The sequence below is a fragment of the Oculina patagonica genome, chromosome 10 (assembly GCF_052425735.1).
Source record: "Oculina patagonica isolate OP01 chromosome 10, crgOcupat, whole genome shotgun sequence".
Lineage (NCBI taxonomy): Eukaryota > Metazoa > Cnidaria > Anthozoa > Scleractinia > Oculinidae > Oculina > Oculina patagonica.
The window spans coordinates 11,527,564-11,552,241 of NC_135767.1; the positions used below are offsets into that span (position 1 = coordinate 11,527,564).

Genomic DNA, 24,678 nt, shown 5'->3' on the forward strand with positions numbered 1-24,678 from the left:
ACGCCCATACAGATCTCCCGCTCATATTTTATCTACTACTTAAACATTATAGGGGCTGTTACTACAACGTACCGGTATTAACAAACACCTTGCACAGGGGACACAGTGTACAGCAGATAACATGTAAATAATACTAATACTGCACTACTAACAACGTGATTTTGCTGATTTTTTTAACTGAGAGGTTGTTGATTGGTTGCTTATAATGAGCTACCGTAAATGATCAAAATAGTACACGCCCACTACCAAATAAACGCCTCTTATCTAATAAACACCTCCTCTGACGTGTAAAGTCACAGGAGTCACAGTTTTGACATGCTGGGGATGGGAGGGGGGGACTTCCATCTCATCCTGTGTGAGTACTTTGTGATATCATTATATCCCCCTGTGATTGCAGAAATGCGCGCTATATTACTTCTATACTAGTGGTAACCACAGGTTAGAAAGTGCGGGCCTTGACGCACTTAGAAAAGGTACTGGTACGAGAGTGTGTAATTTTAGATGGCAGTGTCGATAAATAAAATGATAAAATGGACAAAAGACAATTATTCCGAGTAACGCATCAAGCAAGGAATGCATGTTTTTATCGTTTTAGGAAGTGTAATCGAGCACGCGGTGTGAATTGAGATGTGATTTTTCTCAGTCGGTAAACTCGCTATGTTGTGCTCGCCTTTTATTAACGTGGCGCGATTAATGATAAATCACTGGACAAAAGACAATTATTCCGAGTAACGCGTCACGCTTAATTGCCTCGAATCGGCCGCGAACCAGTCAGAGTTGTTTTTTGATTTGCAGTTTTTTTGAAGTGTAGACGAGCACGCGGTGTGAATTGAGATGTGATTTTCCTCGGTCGATAAACTCGCTATGTTGTCAGTGTTATAACGATTTCCTCGAGAATAACCGTTGTTGGAATCATTCGCTTTGCCGTGGTTTATGTGTGATACAATTAGAGCAAATTTTCTCAAAAGCAACACCTGTAATACAAGTCTGCAAATTGTAATGTTTGCAATCTTCCATGTGACAGGAGCCTAGATCTCGTGTGACAATCGTTCTTGGAGAACAGATTTTTCTCTTCCGGTGTTACGACAAACTGTCGTGATTGACACATTTTTCGCATTTCGATCGTTCTTAGTGGAAGAACAAAATTTTCAACTTCCGTTTTCTGTTTGCCTCAGGAGGGAGCGGTAAACTTAGGCCTGGGCACCAGTGGGCGAATAAGGGCAAAAAAATCCGAGGTGTCTGGCAATCGTGACGTCACGAGTCGGCTGGCCCGGGAAGTTTAAACTCAGGTAAACAAATGGTTTCCCCATGAGTGTTTTAAGCGGTTGTAATCAAACAGATCATAACAAAAATCATGAAAGGATCGTTGGCATGCTGAATCTTATATACGAGAAAGGCGTTTTAGTTCAAATTTGGCTAAAACAAAAAAACCATGAAGAAATTAAAACAAAAAAGATCGTAATCGATCGATAGGGATCGCGATCAAAATGTTACGATGTTGCGCTATTTCAAGGCCGATATCTATCAAACCCAAAGATGTACACCACGGAGAGAACGATATGAGGTTGAAAAAATATAAAACTTTAAATAATCGAAAACATTAAAACGTTAAAAAGCTTTCTTAAAATGATCAGTGACTTTAATCACAGCTCACTGGGGGTACTGGCTGCGTAGTTTGCGTGATTGCCGCGAAAAAGCAAATGAAGAAATAGGCACAAAAATGATGAAAGCGCTTCTAATGCAAACCCATAAGCCAAAACACGGCTTTTTCAGTCTACATTTGCTGTTGTGATTTGCTCAGTATTTCTAAAAAATCCTTACAATAATCTAAAAAAGTATATCTACCGTACTCGGCGAGGAAATTATTGCGGAGGCTGACGCGAGCTTCCCTCGAAAACAAATATATATGATTTACAAAAAGACATCGATCGACTTTATAAAGAGACGTAAGAAGTTTTCACAAGATCAGGAAGACCCTAAACTGCTAAAAGATCAATATCAAGTATTGACCTGGTAAGTGATTTAACCAATAAAACTTTTTTATAAGATATAGTATCCGTAGGAGATCGATAAGCCACCATACTCGTTTTTAAGCTGGTGTAGCCGTATAGTTAACGGCGAAATTGCTTCTAGAGCCAATTTTTCAGAAAGTAGCTTCAGAAATAGAAGCACCATTTGCAATTCTTAAAGGCTATTGACACATGGACATGGTTTTAGACCAAAATTCGTCCATTTTATTAAAAATTGTTCTCAAGCTGTTTCCTCGGGCGTCCGCACCGTTCAGTTCATCTCGGCTGCAAACTTCAAATTTATTTTTTCACTGAAATGACAAGTCTAATACGGATATATTGAAGGCCGGCCCTAAATAATTTAACAAGATTTAGGCAAACCTTGGTTAAACTTGAATATTTTACAGCAAACCCATTTAGAAGGTGCATAACAGCAGAGGTAGAAGACAGAATTAGCTGCTTGTCAGAATACTTGGATGTAAACACATCTAATTTGGTCACTCCAAAGCCATACTTGAGACTTTGTTAGGATTTGACTGACTTTGTAACTTCTTTCATTCTTTGACAATCACCAATTCTTGTAATGCAGATTTATCATGCCTAGGGCCTTTCCAACTACATACTGCAATAAAAATGTGCATGTTTTCATCATTTTTTATGCTCATTTGTTTATACCATTGATATGTTATTCCCCAGTTATCATTGTAATGCAAACTAATTCAAAGAAGGATAGCCATAAAAAGGCAAACTAGTCAACCAACTGAAAAAAACTTCAGTGTAATTGCCCACAAACACAATAATATAAAAACTTCTTTCACTGAAGGGAAAACAAGCCCAGGGAAGAAAATGGCAGAAACTTTGCAAACTCAGAAAAGGAGACAAAAACATTGCAGTGAAACTGGACAGAGTAATTTTTAATACAGTTTTCACAATGTGCAACTGGCCCACATAGTGGGGAATTTGATCAGACTAATTGACTGATACATAAATGCAAAATAATGCCTTTGGTGAGAATGTACCACCCAGGGGTTAAAAATTGTAAACAAATACTGATGCAACATTGGAGCCTCATCCAAAATCAGCCACTGCTGAAAACAATTTACAAAACGCCTCCAATTATATCATACAAAAGAGGTAAATTGCTCAAAGCCATACTCGTCAGAGCAAAACTTTAAAGGCTTGTGCGTCGCTAACGTAAAACCACAATAGGGGAGCCTGTGTAGGCCTGTCAATGCCTTTTTTAAACGTTTTACAAGCGAGAGCCACTTTTCTATAGAAGAAAGGCAAAGGTAACAAATGTTGCAAATTCTGTTATATTTTTTTTTGAATAGAAAAATGCTCTAATCCATGAATGTCATAGATAGTGGTAATAAATTTAAATGTTTAACAATAGATCTTGGAAGGGAGTAATCCCCTGGAGCAACAGAACACAAGAGGGAGAAATTATCTTGCTCAGGTGGTAAACCTGTGATCTAGCTTTGAATATAATTTGTAAAAACCAGAAACTTTACTCCATAATTATTTTCATATTTACTTTCAAGACATATTTGACAAGCATTTAAATACGTAATATCCAATTATCCGTCTGAACTTCTCCAGCAAGCATTGTTGATGTAGCAGATGAAGATGTTGAGGTTGATAAGAAACGTATCAGGGAAATGTGGTTGCCAGTTGATTCTCCCTTGCTTTTTATCTGTGATGAAAACAAATCTTGGGAACGTCCCCCAAGAATGTCTTGTCCTGTAGGAGGAGCAGCAGAAGGTTAGCATTATTGCAAAATATATAGTCGAAGGTCTCATGATGTAAATTAATGCAATGTAAATTTGTCCTAAGATTTGTGAAAAACATTAATTAAAACTTTTAATTTGGGTGAAAATATTGTTTTTTGGTCTATTATCTTACATTGAAGGAAGTGTACAATGTGCAATAGAAGGATGTACAAACATTTGTAAAAAACATCAAAAACATTAAGGACCCTGCAAGGAATGTATGAAGTCAAGATCACATTATCTTTTATGAGCAAAAATGACATGGAAAAGTTTAAGGTGTACAACATTCATCAGTTGCACCAGAGATCACTGCGCCAACCAAATTGACAAATACAGTAACTACGAAGCCAAAGAAATTTTCATGTCCATTTTTAAATTTGGTGACAATGAAGTCGATCACCAGGTGATCATGAGTACCTGGCCAAATAAAACTTCAGACAAAATACTTAACTTATAACTCAAGCAGTTACCGTATTTACTCGAATAAGCGCTGTCCCTGATTAAGCGCCGCCCTCGAATAAGCGCCGCATTTGGGACAAAAGAGTTAATAAGCGCCGCCCCCGAATAAGCGCCGCAGTCCCGATACGGCGCTTATTTGAGGAAATCCATTTGACATAAAACAGCACAACAAAGCAACTCTAAAACAAACTTGGACACTTCTTTTTATCAAAAGCGATGTGTTGCAGCTCAAAGTGATTGTTTTACCACTTGCTCATTAGTTTTTCTATCCAACATTCTTACAATACGTAGTTCTGTAAATGTTGTGAAAACCTCGATCTTTGCCAGGACAAACAAGGGATAATAATACTGACAATCAAACGACGTTATTTTCAATTACTGTAAAAGATTAGATTCTTTGTGGCGTCCAAATTTTAAATAAGCGCCGCCCTCGAATAAGCGCCGCACTTGAGGCGCGAAAAATTTAATAAGCGCCGCGGCGCTTATTCGAGTAAATACGGTACTAGGAATTTGCAAGCTTAGCACAACAGTCAAAATAAGTAATTCAGAGGCTTATTGAAATCATTGAATAGTTCCAAGTAAAAATGAGTAGCCTGTGACTCCTTATTAACTGGTAATCATATTTGTGATAATATTCTTGTTTTCTGTATAAAGTTTCTACAAAACAGTTTGAGCAGAAGTTCATCAAGATGATCAAAGATCGACCTCCAAATGGACTGATCATTTTTAGTGTTGATTCTACGGAGCTATCTTTAAGTACAATGTTTTCTTGTGTGTATAACCTTTTCTGAGACCAAGTTTTACATTCCTTCACGTTACCGATCACAGAAAAAAAGGAATTTTACCGTGCGAATAACTGGAATCTACCCCCCGAATTTTCACTTGCAAGGCTCGGCCCGAAATACTTTGAAATGCAGTTTTTGCATTATTTAACGGTAAAAATTAAAATCCACCTACCTCTGAAGAAAGAACGAAAACAGCTACATGTGTTGACCGAAACACAACATCATTTGAAGCTGGAATGAGTAGAAAAACAGCTTGAACCAGTTTTATCTTACATTGGCTACGAGGCCATTTTCGAAAATTTTTAGCGTTTTCACGCTTCGATGGTCGTGACGTCACGATTGCCCAAGACCTCGGGACAACCGAGCTGACGAGTTTACCGCTCCCTCCTGGTTTGCCTTTTATTAACGTGGCGCACACGCGTAAAACGCAATCCGCTGGTCACTGTCAAGATTAGGGTTGCGGGCCTCTCTTGGGCCCGCAAAAATGGCTGAAATGTCTCGTAACTCTTTCTGCTCATAACGCGAGCTTTTCTGCCATGTTTAAGCCGAAGACGACCGAAGGTTCTCGGTCAAAAGGTCTTGTAAAAAGTTCATTAATGAGCGTTGTTTTACGTTCAACAAAGTCAGCGTCAGAATTTAGAACTTTAATGTCTTCTCCTTACTGCAATTTTAGTATTTTTCGTTTAACTCATAAGGAAGTATACTAATTGTCTCGCTCAAGGAAAACTGTGAGATCACAGTTAATAATGATTTTTGCCCTAAATACGAAATGCTATTACCGGATCTGTTTAGTTGCCGAGCCAAAGTACGATATTGAGAAAGAAGTTATTTTCTACTGTCAAGAGCGTCGAACAAGGAATAAATATCGAGTCCCGCCGAGAATAGAATCCATGACCTTCCCTCTTCCGTCGGATGCTCTATACACTGTGGTACAGAGACTCGTTGCGAACTATACCATTTAGTATTCATTTCAAAAAACAGAATTCAGTTTCACTCTTTCCTTGTGTTTGATGTATTTTTTCATTATTGTTGACTTTTCCCGTTTCACGAGGGAAGGAAACAGTGAGTTTTAGACAAGACGATATTCACTGTTTGATCATTGAATAACTTGTTTTATGTTTCACATCATTTTTCCAAGAGATCAGCTTCATCACGCAGTGGTATTGTTTGCATAAAAAAAATTCAAGCTGTTCCAAATATATAACAAAACTCCTACTAATAACAGGGCCCCCGAAAATAAGCCTTCCAAAAAGCGTTTAGATAGGAAACTATATAGGTCCAAGGCCTATTATTAGAATTTATTGAATGGTTAAGTTCAGTGGCCCACGAGCCGCTAGGCGAGTGGGTCACTATTGGCAAAATTGAATCTATTTGTTTTATATAATAAAACTCTGATTTAGACTATGAACTCTGATCACGCGCGCAAGTCGCACCACCGCGTGACGTCAGATCATAAGTAACAACCAATCAAAATGCGCGTAGAATTCAGGTTATTATATAATACTTGATGGATTATATCAGTGATGAATAATACACTCAAGCAAATGCATTTTATTTAAAGTTTATTTATTTCACGAGGCTTGCTTTTCTAATACAGAAGAAACATTTGCAGTAAAAAAGAAACGTTTTTAAAAAGTTCAACCAACACCAAACCGTTAATAATCACCATGTAAATATGAGAGGGTCTGAATGGGGGGGGGGGGGGTCCACATGTCAGTAGTCAGTTAAAATTTTATTACTTTGTCGGTTGTCAGTTATATTTTTCGCCCTTTGTCGCTAGTCGGGTATGAATTTGAGGGTCCTCATGTCGATAGTCAGTTAAAATTAAATTATTTTGTCGTTTGTCAGTTATATTTTTCGCTGTTTGTCGATAGTCGGTTAACCCCATTCAGACCCTCATATGAAACTACAGGCTTTAAAAAAGAGATTGTTCGTGCAGTTTTATATGAAGCGAGCAAACACGTCACAGCAAGAAGTTCCGCCGTTATCACTTTCGCTGCTATTCGCCAAATCTTCACCAAACCACAGGCGTAACTCTTGTCCTGAAGTCACGGTCAGTGGACTGGAGAACACAGACAGCACAAGCTCAGGAGACAGCGAATTATACCCAGGAATCTGGGATTTCTTTGCACTTCCTGCGTCGAATTGGCTTGGAGGCAGGAGGAGGTGATTGGCTGAGGTCGTTATGGTAACGTCAACGTGACCTTTTCCACAGCCCCAGTAAGACCAATTTGAAACTCCTCTGGTGTTGCACGAGACATAACCATGCAAATGAACAAGTTTGATTGCCAGCAGGCTGCCACCAGATGGAACAGAGAACTTGCCAAACTGGTCACCTTTCGCGCCAAAACACACTGGACCCGAGTTAAGCTTGATCCATGGGTCTGAAATCAGATTATCGAGTTAGACATGAACTGAGTATTCTGGATTGGTCGAGTTTTACTAATTGACTCACTGCTTCGTTGAGAAAAAAAAAACTCAATTTTATCAGTGACAATTTTATATACCAGATTACCCTGCGATACGCGGAAAGCCTATGATTTGGCGGCGTAACCCAAACACGAGAACAGGCTTAAGTAAGTTATGGTACGAAGGCTATGCGTAAGAGAAATAAGTCGTATGTCGTACTAAAAGTCTTCTACTTCGAATAGGTTAATAGAAAAATTTTACAGCCATGCAATCATATGAAAACCGGGAAACATGAGCAAATTAAGCACTTTTTTTCATTCTGAAGATTTAGTTCAAAAGCCGAACAATAAAAATTTACAGCAAATTGAAAGACACGGAAGCTGACGTGTCCAAAACACAGGTGACCCAAGAACTATATGAGTTTATATTATAAAGCTGAAAATTCAATAAAAGTTGACAAAAATAAATAAACTGAAAATAAAGTTTTATTTTTTCATTGTGTTTGTGTGCCGTCACTGCCCTTGTACTTTAGAAGGGGTTTTGAGCGATTTGGAGTGATTTTGAGCGAATGTTTGATATGCCGGAACATCATTATGTATATATGTGTCACAATATATACATATAATGATGTACCGGCATATCAAACATTCGCTCAAAACCCCTTCTAAAGTACAAGGGCAGTGGCGGCACACAGTTTATTTATTTTTGTCAGCTTTTATTGAATTTTCAGCTTTATAATATTATTATAAACTAATATAGTGCTTGAGTCACCTGTGTCCAAAATACAACAACAATGCTTACGAAAGCTTATGAATTCTAATGTTTTATTTCGCTAAGCCATAAATATCGAACACACGAAATTTATAGACACTCTAGACCGGCAAAATTAGACAAGCCTTTTCTCCTTTTTCAAATCCACTTTTCTTTTTTAATTGTAAAGCATTGCAGTTGAATGATTTTGACGATTCAGAAGAAATAAAGCTATGAAATTGTCGAGAAGAACGCTTTGCCTGCTTTTGTCGTATGCTTCTTTATAATAAATTAAAATACGCGCTGAAAGACATCGCAACGGTTACCTTTTTGTTGAATTTGATCCATTCGCTGTTTCAGCTCGTTCCCGAGTGTTTCGACTTGCTTCCCCAGCAAAACAACTCTTAAGGATAGTGCTGTGGATAAATTGATTCCAAATTAATGGACTAGAAAGTAGTACATTTACAGATTCGCTCAATATATCTGAATTTGATGGAATCATTATAACTACCTTTGGTTCCATTCTTGTTCAGCTCTTTTCTCAACATTTCCAATTCTTTCTTCAGCGAAGAAATATCTTCATTGGACGGGCCCGAGTTACAAATCTGAGTCATCACGATGTTACCATCACTGACCGTCCCTGCTGGTAAAAGGTTGCTCACATTTGCATCGATCTGTGTGGTTTTGGCAGCAAGTGAGCCCAGGAAAAACACTGTCAGAAACAAAACCAAGCAGGACTTCATGTCGACAAGAAGGGGCGCTTTGTGCTTGAGGAAGCAGTAAAATTCTCAGCAGCAACTTTGTACATACATATATACATACATACATAAACTTTATTTACGTGTCAGGGTATTTAGCTAAATAGCTAATTGGGGACACTAAAATAAATATACAAATATAAAATATAAAAATGCTAATATTATATATATAGATATACAATATAAAATATAAAAATACTAATATTATATAAATAGATATAAAACAGATGATGAACAAATCAACTGTAGATTTAACTTGGCATTTTAGTACTATTTAGTTTCGTACTACACAACCGTGCAGCACTCATCAGATAAAATTGCCAAATGCGAATTTACATCGTTACACTGATTTGAAATGCACATGCGGCCGTTGGAAATATGATAGATAGATAATTTTTTTGACGGTTTTATTTTCAATGTTGTTGCAAATATCGTGTAATACTTATATTACTATTACATTTTTAATATTATATCACTACCAGTACTAATACAAATTACAGTCCTATATGTATTACAGGTTTATCATAATTAATAATTGTTGAAAGTAAATTACAGATTCTGATAATTGCAGACAACTAATTATTTTTTTTGCAAACAACTAATGAATTACCAAAAACGAAAACAAGAGAGCAAGGCTAAACAATACCAATATCTATAAAAGTTTAGCAAGAATTGCTTCCCATCTTTTCCTGAAACTTGCAAACGTCCCATTCTTGTTTGCTATATACTTCTCGGTTTCAAACTGGTTTTAACTTTTTTAAGAAAAATATTAAAATTACGATATATGCCAGCTTTTCTACATTCCCAAATACACAGTTTTCCGAGAATTATAAGATAGTTTATAATATCAGTCCTATTTATAAGCCCAAATGTTTTCCTTAACAAGTTCAAACCACCAAGAGGAGAAAGTTTTCCAAAAGATTTGCGCATGGGAGCATTCAAAAAAGAGGTGATGCAGCTCTTCTTTTGAAGAGTCACAGAAAGTGCATTTATCATTCAACGATTAACCTATTTTGAAAAGTTTTGAATTTGTGTACAATATATAATTAAGCACTCTGTACTGGAAGGACCAAATATACGTTTTGCTTGCGACAGTTTGTGGAAGTGAGTATATTTCCTCCAAAGAGTTTGAAATGTCAAAGTCCGAAATTAGTTTCTTTGACGTTCGGTCTGTAGCCAGGAATGTTTAAAAATTTGTAAAAAAGGAATTAAAAAGTTGACACTGGCTAAAAATATGGTTTTTGGACGTTTCGGCCACTACTGTTGCCTTCTTCAGCAAGATAAAAAAAATGCAAATGTTCAACGGCGTCCTGTTAAAATATGTAACAAATGTGTGATAAAAACTAAATGAACTTTCCGAGTGCAACAATAGTCTCTAGAGCATTGTTAATGAGTCTATAAATTCTCAATGCTATTGTAAACGTTTGGTAGCGCTTTGTGTTCGTTTATAGCGTTCCTATCTCGCACAGAATGCCAAGCTTCAAGAATTAGTCTTTGTTTCCACGCCGTTGACCTGTCGACAATTTCGACGCTTTCTAAATCTATTTGATGGTCATTAAGCATATGGTGTTTTGTCAACAAAGAGTTTTTATCCAGTGTTGTGATCAGTGGCCTCTGCGTGTTTCGTTTCCCATCGCCCCACCGACCCATTTTTTCGAAAAGTAAAAAAAAATCCAGATTCACTAGTCAAAGAAGCAAGTACTTCAATTTACGAGCACACGATCTTATTTTATTAACATCAATTGGTATGGTGTGATGTCTTTAAAGACAATTAAGGAATAAATATAAAATATAAAAATACTAATATTATATAAATAGATATACAAATATAAAATATAAAAATACTAATATTATATAAGTAGATATAAAACATAAAAATGCTAATATTATATAAATAGATATATAGATAGATAGTTGAAATGACACAAATATGTTTTAAAATTCTAATAAGTTACATGTAAAAATGGTTTCAAGATTACTGCTAACTTGACAAAGTTTTACACAACTTATGTCCCCCATTCTGTTCGCGAATAAACAAGAACTGCTAGTTATTTTTAAACGTTTTTAACATCCGACTGAGTAGCTAAATTGATTGGGTTGACAGGAGTAGCACTGAACCGTAAACAAGTAAACAAAGAATACGAATTAATAATTAGCATATACAGTCGAAACAGATCAAAGCAGTTTTTTTGTGATTATCATTTAGCTATAACTTGCTTCAAAACGACCAGAAACGGGCAGTTTGACAGCAGTGTGAAGTTCTTTGAACGAGTCTTGTTGCTTTCGTACCTTGATATTTTTCTATTGATACTTTTTGCAACATAGGATGGGAAAGAGAGTTTAGCAATCCATTGTTAAGTTTTTTTTTTCTGTTGTTGTTCACCACAAAACTGTCGTTTCAAGACCAGACATATACCAAGAATGGACAGCATGTACCGTTTCTGCTTTTCTACTAGGACTACTGATAACAGTACAAAAGCCATGCATATAACAGGGAGTTTAACGTTGAAGTCGACGGGGGCATTCGAAGACGTGGTAAACTGAGTGGACATCGTATTAGCAGCAACCTCGTTCTAAGAACCTTAAAGAAGACCATGGGAATGAGTCAGCGGCATCGCTAGAGGAAACCATTGAAGTTTGCTTGTCCGTGTACCGGGCAAAAGAAATTATACGGCGCTGCATGTAGTGTTTCTATGTAGAAAACTTAAACGAGAAAATTAAACTTCTAACTTAAGTAGGAAGCGACATTTCACTTAATTCGGTTTATTTTTTTTGGCTCGATGTAAATCTTGTTTCCAGGGTCTCCCGTTCGTTCGTGAATGCATTTTGCACTTCCGGAGATCGAGGCTTGCGGCAACCTCGTCCCCAGGGCCTTCTCGGCGACGAGTTTTCAAAATGGCGGATCGTGAAAACTCGTCGCCGAGAAGGCCCTGGGGACGAGGTTGGGCTTGCGGTGAAAAAATGGCTAGTCTGACGTTGATATGCATAGGGGCTGTTACTACGATGTATTACCAAACACCTTGAACAGACCACACGGTGTACAATTACTGAGCGGTTGTTGATTGGTTGCTTATAATGAACTACGACAGAACAAACTATGGGGTCTGGAAATGAGCGCAATTATTTCTTAGTTTCCAGTGCCCTCAGTTAGCTAAAAGCAGGGCGCTAAAAAGGACTTCCTTTTTAGCGCCCTGGCTAAAAGCCGATAACAAATTGGACCCTATCTATCAATCCTGTAGGAACGAACAAGGGGACAGTCTTCCTTATGGTGAAATATTACCTCTTGATATTAAACCATTACATTAGAAGAAATAAAAGCGACGTACGATTACTATACAGTCAACTCTCTCTAAGACGGACACCGTCGGGACCGGCCCCAACTGTCCGTCTAAGAGAGGTGTCCGCCTTATAGAGAGTCGAGGTAACGTGACACCAGAAATTTTGAGACGATGAAGCTAAACGGCTATGCACAACGAGTGCACGTCTGTTTTTAGTCGCTTACGTTAGCAAAACCTATAAAGTGGAACTAAAATAATATCAGAAATTCAACTTGTTTAACTGAAATTCAACTCGCTAATACTGTAAGTAGAAAACTGAAATTTTGGTGCCCATATACAAGTTTAAGAAAAGAAGTAATGCGTTTTAGCAGTATTTTGGTATTCTAAAGGCGCTGACCTACTATGCTATATGTCGATAACAAGTTTTGAAGTATTATTCACTTAAAAATAACTTTTTGTGCGTGTCCGTTGGCGGTTTCATAGTGTCCGTTGTCCGTCTTAGAGAGGTGTCCGTCTTACAGAGAGTTTTCTTACAGTAAAATGACTGAAAAACGGCAGGGACCATAACCAGGTGTCCCTCTTATGGAGGTGTCCGTCTTATAGAGGTGTCCGTTAAGAGAGAGTTGACTGTATGTGTGTGGGTTTTTTTATGAAAGAGCAATTTGATTTGGTCATCAATCCCGGGCAATAAAATACTACAAATAATTATATTAATGTCGTTAATTATCACTTACTCTAATTCTGGTTATTAACCTTTATGACGTCACGATAACGCTCAGTTTTCATTCGGAAATTTTCGCAGTTTTTTCGCAGCGATGATTTACCTTCGAAAATGACATGAAAGTGGTTTGGATCGTTTTGATTGCGTTTTCATTTGCCTTCCTTGTGCAAGGTAAGTTGAATCTTTGTGTTTTTTTGCGCCAAGTTTTTTAGTTCATGATTCTTTCGCGGCTTTTCTTCATGTTCATTTTCCATTAAGGAGCGCTTCACTAGAAAAGGGTTGACAACATAAATGGAAATACAATGAAAGAAAAAAATAGCGTCTTCCAACAAAAAACCGGAAAAAAGTAACTTTGTTATGTTTTAACGGGTTTCGCCGCAGGAATTGCTTATTTGAATAGCGCTCGCGCGTGAAACACGGCTGAAAGCTTACAATACAAACAACTACGTAATTGAGCCATGGACCGGATCGCTAGCAGAGTGTATAGCTAAAAGATCTTTAAAGCCCTCGCCAAACAACCTTCTAAGTAGTGCCAAGCTTTGAAACCTTTGCGTGCACAAATACTCTAAAAACCGTTAATAAAACCCAGAAGTTTCGAGACTGATGTCTTTTCCATTTAGGGATTTAAATGGAACTAAAAAAATTGCGCGCGTCTATAACTTTTAAACAAAACAAAACATGCACAGTTACTTGCGCTGGCTCTGCGAGAATTTAACAACAACAACTTTATTACCAGAAGAAGAAAAAAAAAAAAAATATATAAAAAATAAAAAAAAAATAAAATAAAAACAAAAAAAAAAAAAAAAAAAAATATCGAAGATAAAAAAAAAAAAAAATAAAAAAAAAAAAGAGGAGGAAAAAAAAAAAAAAAAAAAAAAAAAAAAAAAAAAAAAAAAAAAAAAAAAAGCGCTACACGTGTACATATTTTTTTCTTTTTTTACGTTTGGGCAAGTTTTTGAAATGCGAGCTTATGGTTACATTTGCGAAGTGCGCTAAACAGACCCCAAGATATTAATCAATTGCTCTCAAGATCATGAAAGTTGTCAAAAAATTTTGCTGCATTCGAAAAGAGCCTTAGAGTTAGGGTTAGGAGTTCTAGAACTTAAAAGTTGAAAATAGCAAAAGCGCTATCGTAGTAGTTTAGGTTTTGGTTAAAATCTAGTGTTTTAATTAAGTTGTGGGAGTATGGGTGTTGCGCTAGTTAGTTGCTCTAATTCTATTGGTGACGTAGACATGACGTAAATAATTACTCTGTAATTACATTTCATTACTTTATCTTATGAGCGGTTACGGTTACTTTATGTAAGCTGTCACGTAATGGAAACGTTTCAAAAATCCTATTGAGAAAATCCTTTATATTTCATGGTATATGAAGTACTTGTGGAATTTTTTTTTAAACATCGTGTCTGCCTGCGCACGCGAAGCAGATAAAATTAAGTAATTTGAATTTCAGCGCCGCGCGCTTCCGCGAATTCAGTATTCGAAGAGAACAACAAATCTTTTAGTGTCTCACGTTTAGTGGCTTAAGGTGGCTGAACACAGTACACTCAGTTTTTCGATCTTTGGAGTATGTATCCTATATATTGATCTCACGTCCAAACCGTTGCAGTTAACAAAATCGATATCAGAAACCCATAAGGGTTTAAACGTGTAACGCACGCGCACAGCGTTTGACTATTCATTTTGCTAAGTACCATATTTGCAAACACGAAGAGTTGGTACGCGAATAAACGAAAATGTCCTGCGCAGCGTTAATTTAAATGGACACATTGAATTTCCATCGTTTATTTTCGCATACGTGAGGGTGAGCAAGGACATTATTTTACTACTACTACTGATGAAGGCAGCACTGCCGAAACGTTTTGTTTTTTACATTGAACTTTCCAGCGTTTAACGTTACATAATTCATTGGAACGCGAATACTTTATACACGTAATGACACACGCAACATACCTTATCAGTTACTTATTTTCGCGGGGACTTAATTTTCGCGATTTTCGCGATTTTTAAAAAATCGCGAAATTAAAGTCCCGCGAAAATTAATTTTAAACGTTTTCTATTGTATTTTTATGCTTTCGCGAAATTAACAGGGGCACCCATCGCGAATATAGTCAACCACAAAGATAGCACCGTGACGATTAGTAACGGAGAAAGGATATCCCAACTGTCGGAGCGAGTCAGTGACAGAAAGAAGGGACAAACTTACTTGAAAATTCCAGCGAGAAAGGCCCCGAAAATTCAGGTGACCTTTTAGAGACAAAGAAATGAACAACCTTTTAGATCGAAAATCCAGGAAAGGAGGCAAGCAAAAAAATACAATGAATGTTGAAAATTCTAGATCTCAAATCGTCTTCCGAACAGATATTTTAACGAAATATTCCGTTGGGTGCCCCTGAAATTAAGTTCCCGCGAAAATAAGTAACAATAAGGTAATTTTTGGTTTTGCGGTAAGTTGCTTGAATTTCGACTTAAACGCCGTAAATTTCTTATAGAAACTAAAGAAATACATTAAGTGTATCGAAGCGAAGCTCTCCAGACTACTTCAAGAAGACGAATCAGGAGAATTTAACCAAATTTAACTTTATTCAACCAAGCTTGTTCAAAAACAAGATTACGCCACCGAGCGCGAGCTTGCGCGCGCTGTGAATTTAATCCAAATATAGTAATTTTGATTGGTTAAATGTTTCTCGTGATGTTCCAAATATGGCAAGATCAGCTACTGCTTGTATTTTTTGCGTGTGCGTTTTTATTTTTTGTGTGTGCTTTTTTTTTTTTGTGTGTTTTTTTTTTTTTTTTTTTTTTTTTTTTTTTTTTTTTTTTTTTTTTTTTTTTTTTTTTTTTTTTTTTTTTTTTTTTTTTTTTTTTTTTTTTTTTTTGTTTTTTGTGTTTTTTTTTGTTTTTTTTGTTTGTGATTTTTGCGTGTCGCGTAAGACCAATCAAAAAATTGAATTCCGCTCGATTTCAGAAAATCCAGTCATACGATCTTTTCATCATTTAAGTACAACAAACTCGGAAAAATTCTGAGATTTAAACATTGAAGTCCTTAAGTTTTAATAGAGGGAATTTGTGTTTTTCGCAGCTCTATGTTTTCACATAATGTTCTAGAATGTTTAAAATTCCTTTGTAAATTTTAAATTTTTCGTAATCAGCAGATTTTCTTCCTTCAACCTTGCAAAATTTCTTAAAACTCTTAGGAATGAATCGTTAGAAATCGTGCCTTTCTGGAAAGACTAAAAATGCACAATCGCAGCTTTTTGATCAACTGCGTACGCGCAGCATTTTTCTCAAAGCCTTGAGGCGCGCGCGCGCTCGGACTCGAATTCAGAGAGCGAGCGGAAACTAAAAAAGCTTCAAAAAACTTGCCCTTACATCTTACAATATTTGATTCGGTATATTTGCGCATCGCCAAAGTATAGAGAAAACCAATCCCGCGAAAATTAAGTCTTTGCGATTGGAAATTGCAAGCGGGCAGGAGTTGAGAGATATGGAGGTATGACTATTACAAAGTTCAGTACTCGGTTATTGAAAGAAAACCATCGAAATCACGAAGGCATTAATGCAAAGCTAAATGGCAACAAGCCAATTCAGCAAATAGGTTTAATGCGATAAAATTCATATTCAATCAATCCATCCATCAATCAAGCAATCAATCAAAACTTTATTTAACGAGGGTGACACGTAATATTTTTTCAACTAGTAAATTTGTGGCCCTCTTTAATTTACTAAAAGTGAAAAATCTGCTATAAACTATAATCTAATTTAAAATCTAGTTAAAACCTAATTAAAAATCGAAATTTAAGTTAAAAATTTAAAAGCAAAGCTACAATGTCAATCCAAAAAAACTATTACTAAAATATCTCAAACGGCCTTAAAAGCCATGTTACGCGACGAATTTTTCCTGCAACTTGCAACGCAACAAACTTTGCGTCAAGTTGCGAAAAAAATACACGTGTAACACTCCATTTTCGCAACCTGCAATGCATGCAACCGAATGTTGCGTTGCAAGTTGCAGGAAAAGTAGAACTATCATTTACTTTTCGCAAGGTTGGGAGACAAGTTGCTGAGTGTAACATGTCAAGAGGAAACCTGCAACGCAATTGTGCGCTTTCGGAAGTAGTTACCGCTGAGATTTTAATTATTCAGCAGGCGCTGCAAGTTAAGAACAAAAATTGCGCGTGTGTGACAACTCCTCTTCAACTTGCAATGTTTTTGAGTCGTCATTGTTGCATTGTAAGTTGCAGAAAAAAATTGATTCGTGTAACATAACCTTAGCGAAAAAGGGCATCACGCGATCAGGCATGATGCAAGTAGGCATCACGAAAACAGGCACAACGCAAAAAGGCATCACGCTATTACTCTAAAAATCAAGTTCAAAACAAGTATAGTCATAAAGTCTTTTTTAAGCGATCCCTATCAAAGCATTGTCGATCTCCTTAATCTTTCAATTTTACCCTATTAATGCAAAACAGAGATTTGAAATGCCACTAGTAGTATTGAAAATAATATGCATCAAAGTGTATTTTAAGAATAACGAAGACAAACTGAAACGAAATTAAACTAATAAGTCAATCGAAAGCCGAAAGTGTCATGCCTAGTGGCTTTTTTGCCAAATTGCGTTTTTTTAATATATATTTTTATTTTTCACTTTATGGCTGTTTACATCACGTGTTTTGCGTATGGCATTTTTTATGGCTGTTTGTGTGGTGTCTTTTTGCATTATATCTTTTCGCGTTATGCAAATAAAAACGCACAAACTTTATATCTTAAATATCCACGACATTGTATACAAGCGAGTATTAAAAGAAATGGCTCCAGAATAGGAACCTGAGCCAATTGACTTCTCACAAGGACTCAAATTTCCATGCAGACCTTTTTGCTCTAAACGGTTACATGTCGTAATATCTGCAGTAATATATACACTTATAATAGCATAAGAATACCGAATCATTATTTTTTTCAGGACGTTCTCTACCATCAAGAAATCCCAAGGAGGCAAATGATTCTCCTGTGTTTCCTTCAGAGTCTAACAGACTCAGACCTGAAGGGACTACAGATGATTTTACTGGACCTGGCTTATATGCCAATGATAAACAATCTTTCAATCCCCCATCAGAGCACCATGTGCGAACAGCATCCAACAATGAGTGGGGCTATGGTGCACCTCAAGATGAGGAGCCTGATTTAGAGATAGATAAACTATCACCATCCGACACTGACTGGAGCTCTGGTGCACCTGAAGATGAGGAACCTGAATTAGAAACAGATGAACAAGCACCATCTGATACTGAGCTGGAGCTCTGGTGCACTTGAAGATGAGAAGCCTGAATCAGAAACAGATGAAAAATCGCCATCTGACACGAGCAAGAATTTAGTGCCCCTGAAGATGAGGAACCTGAATTAGAAACAGATGAACAATCACCATCTGACACTGAGTGGGAATCTGGCGCACCTGAAGATAAGGAACCTGAATCAGAAACAGATTACCGGTCACCATCTGACAGTGAAGGAAGAATTTAGTGCCCCTGAAGATGTGGAATCTGAATCAGAAACAGATGAACAATCACCATCTGACACTGAGTGGGAATCTGGTGAGGAACCTGAATCAGAAACAGATGACCGGTCACCATCTGACAGTGAGGAAGAATTAAGTGCCCCTGAAGATGTGGAACCTAAATCAGAAACAGATGAACAATCACCATCTGACACTGAGTGGGACTCTGGTGCACCTGAAGATGAGGAACCTGAATCAGAAACAGATGACCGGTCACCATCTGACAGTGAGGAAGAAGTTAGTGCCCCTGAAGATGTGGAATCTGAATCAGAGACAGATAACCGGTCACCATCTGACAGTGAGGAAGAATTTAGTGCCCCTGAAGATGAGGAATCTGAATCAGAAACAGATGACCGGTCACCATCTGACAGTGAGGAAGAATTTAGTGCCCCTGAAGATGTGGAATCTGAATCAGAAACAGATGACCAGTCACCATCTGACAGTGAAAAAGAATTTAGTGCCCCTGAAGATGTGGAATCTGAATCAGAAACAGATGACCAGTCACCATCTGACAGTGAAAAAGAATTAAGTGCCCCTGAAGATGTGGAACCTGAATCAGAAACAGATGACCGGTCACCATCTGACAGTGAGCAAGAATTTAGTGCCCCTGAAGATGAGGAACCTGAATCAGAAACAGATGAACAATCACCATCTGACAGTGAGTAGGACTTTAGTGCACCTGAAGATGAGGAATCTGAATCAGAAACAGATGAACAATCACCATCTGACAGTAAGTGGGACTTTAGTGCCCCTGAAGATGAGGAACCTGAATCTGAAACAGATGAACTATCTCCATCTGACACTGAGTGGGAATCTGGTGAGGAACCTGAATCAGAAACAGATGACCGGTCACCATCTGACAGTGAGGAAGAATTTAGTGCCCCTGAAGATGTGGAATCTGAATCAGAGACAAATGAACGGTCACCATCTGACAGTGAACAAGAATTTAGTGCCCCTGAAGATGAGGAATCTGAATCAGAGACAGATGAACGGTCACCATCTGACAGTGAGCAAGAATTTAGTGCCCCTGAAGATGTGGAATCTGAATCAGAAAAAGATGACCGGTCACCATCTGACAGTGAGCAAGAAGTTAGTGCCCCTGAAGATGTGGAATCTGAATCAGAAACAGATGAACAATCACCATTTGAGAGTGAGTGGGACTTTGGTGCACCTGAAGATGTGGAACCTGAATCAGAAACAGAAATGACCGTTCCCTATCTGACACTGAGTGGGACTCGGGTTCACCTCAAGGAATGGAATCTGATCTACAGCAAAATGTCGTTTCACCAACCAATGATGAGTGGGATACTGGTACAGCTCCAGCAGGACCGGATTCCGAAACACTGAGGTCGCGAAGGTCTCAAAGGACAGCACAGGGTACCCCAGAATCTGTCTCTTCAGCATATGACACCAAAGTGCCAGAACCTCTCAACATTGAAAGTAAGAAGGGGACATTGTCTCTGAATGTGCCTGACAAGCGAGACACAGGAAAAGAAAGCGGTTTTCGACAAAAAATCTCTGAGAAAAAAGACAAGATGCCGTTATCAACTGCTTCTGGCTTGGCCGGTCTTTCCATTGCACATGGGACAAATCGTGATCTCAACCTCAATATTCACCTGGATCCAAATATGTTAAATAAGCCTGGTGGTAATACCAAAGCAGAAAAAAAGAAAAAGTCAGAGAAGAAAAGTTCAGGAGCTGTTGTCACTGCTCTTACTACTATGTTTGTCTTGGGAGCATTGTTGCTGGTGTTACTGATGACTGCCTTTTTTGCGTTTGCATGGTAAGCTGATATTATGTCCATGTAGTGTAGGGGCAGATTTATTAGGTGGGGCTGTTGGGTCAATCTTGAAAATACAAGAGGTAGGATCTCGAGGAAGCTACATTTTTTAAATATCTCGGGAGCCTTTACGATTTCTTTCAGCCATTTTTAAAAATGTGTAAGTTTGTAAATTACCACTGTCCTTCTAGCAATGTGGGTGGTTGAAAATTCAATATTCTAAACTGTATTAACGGTTTACTGTGCCAAGTTTTTTTTATTATTTTTTTTATTTTATTATTATTATTATTATTATTATTATTAGTTATACAGTTAATAAACAAATTGTCTGCATGTGCATCCATTGGCAGGAAACGTGATTCCATAACAAAAGCATGACTATGTTTGAAAATATTGTATGCATTGCATAGAATTACGTACATATTAATGTACATTACTTTTGGGAATTTAGTGTTCTAAATGATCATTGCTTCATAATTTTATGTTACTTCCATTTTCTACACAGGCCAATAAGAAAGTATTTTGAAAAGCTGTCTAAGCGAATGGACAATGTTGATGTGGAATCTGGACGGCGTGATGATTACGAGCTGACTAGCATCAGAGTTGACAAAAATTATCCTCCAGCGAGTCAACCCACCCCTTCCTACCCTCACCGTCAGCAGGAAACTACCGCGGCATATTATCAAGGCCCAGGTACAAAATCGTGCCCAAATAAATAAAATAACAAACAGTTGAATTGCAGTTGGATTTTGAGTGGCGAACGATGGCCTAATAGTTAGTCATTGGACTATAGATAGAGCAGTGCGGTTTTGAACCTTAGCTGGGGTCATAATTGCGGTGTGTTCATGGGGTCTATCTTGCTCGTATCAGTACATGACTCTCTCTATCCGAGTGGACAAAATTTAATGGGAAACAGCAAGGATGTTGGGTGAATACGCCATAAAGGAATCCTAAATGGAACAACATGCAATGAACTAGCATCTCACAGCTCATTTAAGAGAAGACAATTGATACTTCAAGCTGCTTTATAGTTCAGAATTTGGATTTTAGCTCTAAGAGTTTATGAACCACTAAGGCTCTAAATGTAAAGGGATCTTTTGTTCTGGCCATAAAAAAGTTAATAAGCATGTCGAGCTGACTGTAATGAGTTGGTTGTATGAACTAGGTGATCATAAGGCAGGGTTCTACTTTATTCATTGTGCCTCAAGGCATTTATATACATACTTCTATACATACATTTATTTTTTGGGGGGAATACCTAGGGACGAAGGCCGAAGAGAAGTCCGAGAGGAGAAGCGCGGACCACCTGCGAAGCGGGGGCCGAAAAGAGGGCCCAGGGGGAGTGTACTTTATTTGGCACTGAATCCCTTCGGTTCTCACTCACGAAGATAATCTATTAATGTACACGTACATTATAACATTGAGTGCAGACATAAGAACTTAAAACTTGTTTTCTCCATCGTGCTAGTTGTAGCACGTCGAGCTGTGGCAGGAAGTGGTCGCAATGTAGTTGTTGCTAACAGGCAGCCATGCCCCAGTGAAGTGCCACGTCAGACTGAGCAAAACGAAGCAACCTCCGACAAGAAGGAAGTAAAGACAAAAGAAGATGTCATCAATGATGATAAAAAGAGAGACTCGCGCAATGCAGAAAGGAGGAAGATTATTAAACAGCAAACTTCCCAAAGAAGAGGCTCGCTTGCTGACAGCATAAATGTTGCCAAATCAGTTATTGACGGCCATGCCAAGAACAAGCAATTTGAGAAGAAGGCTTCTGAACGGCGGCGTGTGATCAAACAGTGTACTTCTGCAGCTGGATCGGCAACTGGTGAGAATAAACGGTGCATGTCTTTTGCTGAAGAGCTGCAAACTAGTCGCTCCGTGATAACACCAGACAAGGATCACACAAAAAGCGTGGAACGGTCAAAGGAGAGATGCCGCAAAATTAAGGATCAGTGCACTGGAAAGAGGAGGCAATCACTTGCAGAGGAGATTGGAGTTGCTAAGGAAGTCATCGTGGGTAGTGAGAAGAAGTGTGAAATACCACCAGCTGTGGTAGAGGAGGTAACTGATTAAAATTGGTTTTATCATTACTACAATGTTAGTACATTATTATACAACTGGGAGCTACGCTACAGATATCAATTCTATTCTTAGTTCTTTGGAAAATTTTAGGAGTCAAGAAAAGCATCAGCCACGCCCAGATTGGAATGTGTCACACAATAATGTAATACATTATACACTTGTAAAAAAAATTTCCTTGCCCGTATGGCGAAGCAGTTTATTAACGTTATGATTATAGTGTTGAAGTTTGAGATCTTGTGGTTATACAACTTTATTAGGGGTTAGAGTGGGCTTTAGTAACCAAGGGAGCTAAAATATCGAGTGGGGTATGCAGTTTTAACAAACTGTTAAGGAATTAGCTGACAAGGGATGGCTTAAAGGTCCTATCTTTTGAGAGATATTATCGTAACGAAGCCATTCTGATTAAACAGTCTTCGTCCCTTTTCATATCAGTAGCGGATCCAGACCTTCCGTTAAGGAGGGGGTCCGCTTTTAAAAGCTTGACTATAAATGTTAAATTCTGCGAAGATAATTCCGGCACTTCAAACAAAATGCGCTATTTCCGAAAAAATAAGGAGGGGCCCCCCGGGCCCCTCCCCTGGATCCGCCACTGCATATATATACTTTTTCTAAATTCTATTTTCCATAACGTTTTATTGAACTTTGACAGGTGACTGTTGAACAAGTGCCAGGTAATTGCAAGAGTTACAGCGACTCTGATATAAGTGAGCTCAAATACAGGTGTAACCAGGCTGCTAATACCACGAGTTACCAAGATGTTAATGAGCTTGATGAGTTGAGAAGGTGGTTAGTTTATTATGACAATGACTGTTTCGTTTGTGACGTCTGTGGCCAGTGCAGTAATGTGTAATGAAATTTGACTTCTATCATTTAAAGTTCATGAAAATCTTTAGAGCACCATGCTTGCATATGTCGTTTTGTTTTTGTGATTATATTGTCAGTTTGAACGTCTTTGTGCCTATGCTTGTTGTAATCCCACTAGTGTGAAACAGGCTTAAAACAGTATTCTTGATAATATCTTATGTGACTCTACATCCTTGAAAGACAGATGAGGAGAACCACACACCCGACGATGGAATGCCCTGCCACAGTGACAATGATGAATGGAGGGATGGGGGGGGGGGGGGAGGGGGCGTTATCGTCACCTCATAAGCTGTGAACCAAAGCCAGCCTGGCCCAGCTGTAAGAATAGTAAAAAGTCTGTGATTGAGCTACATATAGTTGACCATAGTTGTGCATCAGACTAGCACAAACCTCCAGTTTCTTTACCAATGAAGTGACAAAAAGTTTTCCTATAACCTCCCCCCCCCAACCCAGCCAAGAAGGGAGTACACTGGTCAATATTTCTGTTGAAAAAGTCAAAAGTTAGATAAATTACTACAATCATGTAATCGCATATATGCATTTTTTTTATTGCAGTGGTTTATCATTTTATGTGTTTATTTGTTAGGGGCTTCACACGCCGGTTCATATTCGACAGTGATGAAGAAGCCAACTGGAATCTAATTTGACCGCACAAAACCTTTAATCTGTGTTCGAAATGAGGTAAACTCTGCTAAATGACACCTCATAATAATATATTCATTATAGGTGCTTTAAAGCTTTATATTTATACACATGAACCAAAAAAAGAGAGAGAGTGAGCATCAAAGAGAACACAGTTTCCCCAACTGTTTGAAGCACATCAGAAATCTTACCTGGAGTCTAAATTAATGTCCTGAGCTTGTAACAGTTGTTCAATAGTAGTATTTCTCCACGGGAGGAAGCCTTTTTCAATTTTAAAGGCTGCTTCCAGGCAGAATAGAAAGAAAGTACTTGGGTACCCTGTGGCTATATTATATTTTGATGATTAACAGGTGGATTAACATAGTTCAAGACTTCCACTGATCAATAGAAGACACAGGTCTACCAAAGAAATCAGGTTGAAAACTAGTTTCTCCAAATCTAAGCTACTGAGTTATGCTAACTACATTTTTTGTCTTTATTTCCAGTTGGTGTGGACTTTACAAAGATGCTTTTGTTTTCAAAACTTTTTGAGCAAAAAAAATACTTTTCAGTTTCTAACTTCATGAGTTACAAATGACATTTTACTTCAAGAAAGGAAAACTGGATGTCAAAAATGGACATTACTTCTATCCACATTAAAAAAATTTTAAAAAAAACAAAAAAAAACAAGAATAATGTTTTGCCTTTCTTCAAGAGCCAGTCCAGGAGAGAATTATCAAAAAAAGAAAAAAAAAATCAGTGTTGCAAGACATAACTTGAATACCCTTGCAATCCAATAATTAACACTGTTTCAGCCTTTGAGACCTCCCTTTCCAATACCT

The 24,678-nt window shown here is 37.8% G+C and overlaps 1 protein-coding gene and 1 pseudogene across 3 annotated transcripts; one reads left to right on the plus strand and one right to left on the minus strand.

Moving 5' to 3' along the window:
* Positions 1 to 6,577: 6,577 nt before the first annotated feature.
* Positions 6,578 to 8,994, minus strand: LOC144628085 (uncharacterized). 2 transcript variants are annotated; one of them, XM_078486143.1, is made up of 4 exons: positions 8,693 to 8,994; positions 8,508 to 8,597; positions 6,933 to 7,406; positions 6,578 to 6,707 (listed from the first exon to the last, which is right to left on the minus strand). In XM_078486143.1, the coding sequence occupies exons 1-3, from the start codon at positions 8,922 to 8,924 to the stop codon at positions 6,964 to 6,966; spliced, it is 765 nt and encodes a 254-aa protein (XP_078342269.1). In that variant the 5' UTR covers positions 8,925 to 8,994; the 3' UTR covers positions 6,578 to 6,707; positions 6,933 to 6,963. The 2 variants fall into 2 exon arrangements, with proteins under 2 accessions (XP_078342269.1, XP_078342268.1); XM_078486142.1 differs by having other exon boundaries at positions 6,578 to 7,406.
* A 3,991-nt stretch (positions 8,995 to 12,985) lies between these two features.
* LOC144628551 (uncharacterized) lies at positions 12,986 to 24,386 on the plus strand (annotated as a pseudogene). The gene is made up of 10 exons (XR_013566265.1): positions 12,986 to 13,109; positions 17,899 to 18,238; positions 18,311 to 19,660; positions 19,735 to 19,750; positions 19,784 to 20,272; positions 20,775 to 20,962; positions 21,738 to 22,330; positions 23,001 to 23,134; positions 23,802 to 23,896; positions 24,343 to 24,386. The product of XR_013566265.1 is annotated as an uncharacterized LOC144628551 (transcript).
* Positions 24,387 to 24,678: the final 292 nt, after the last annotated feature.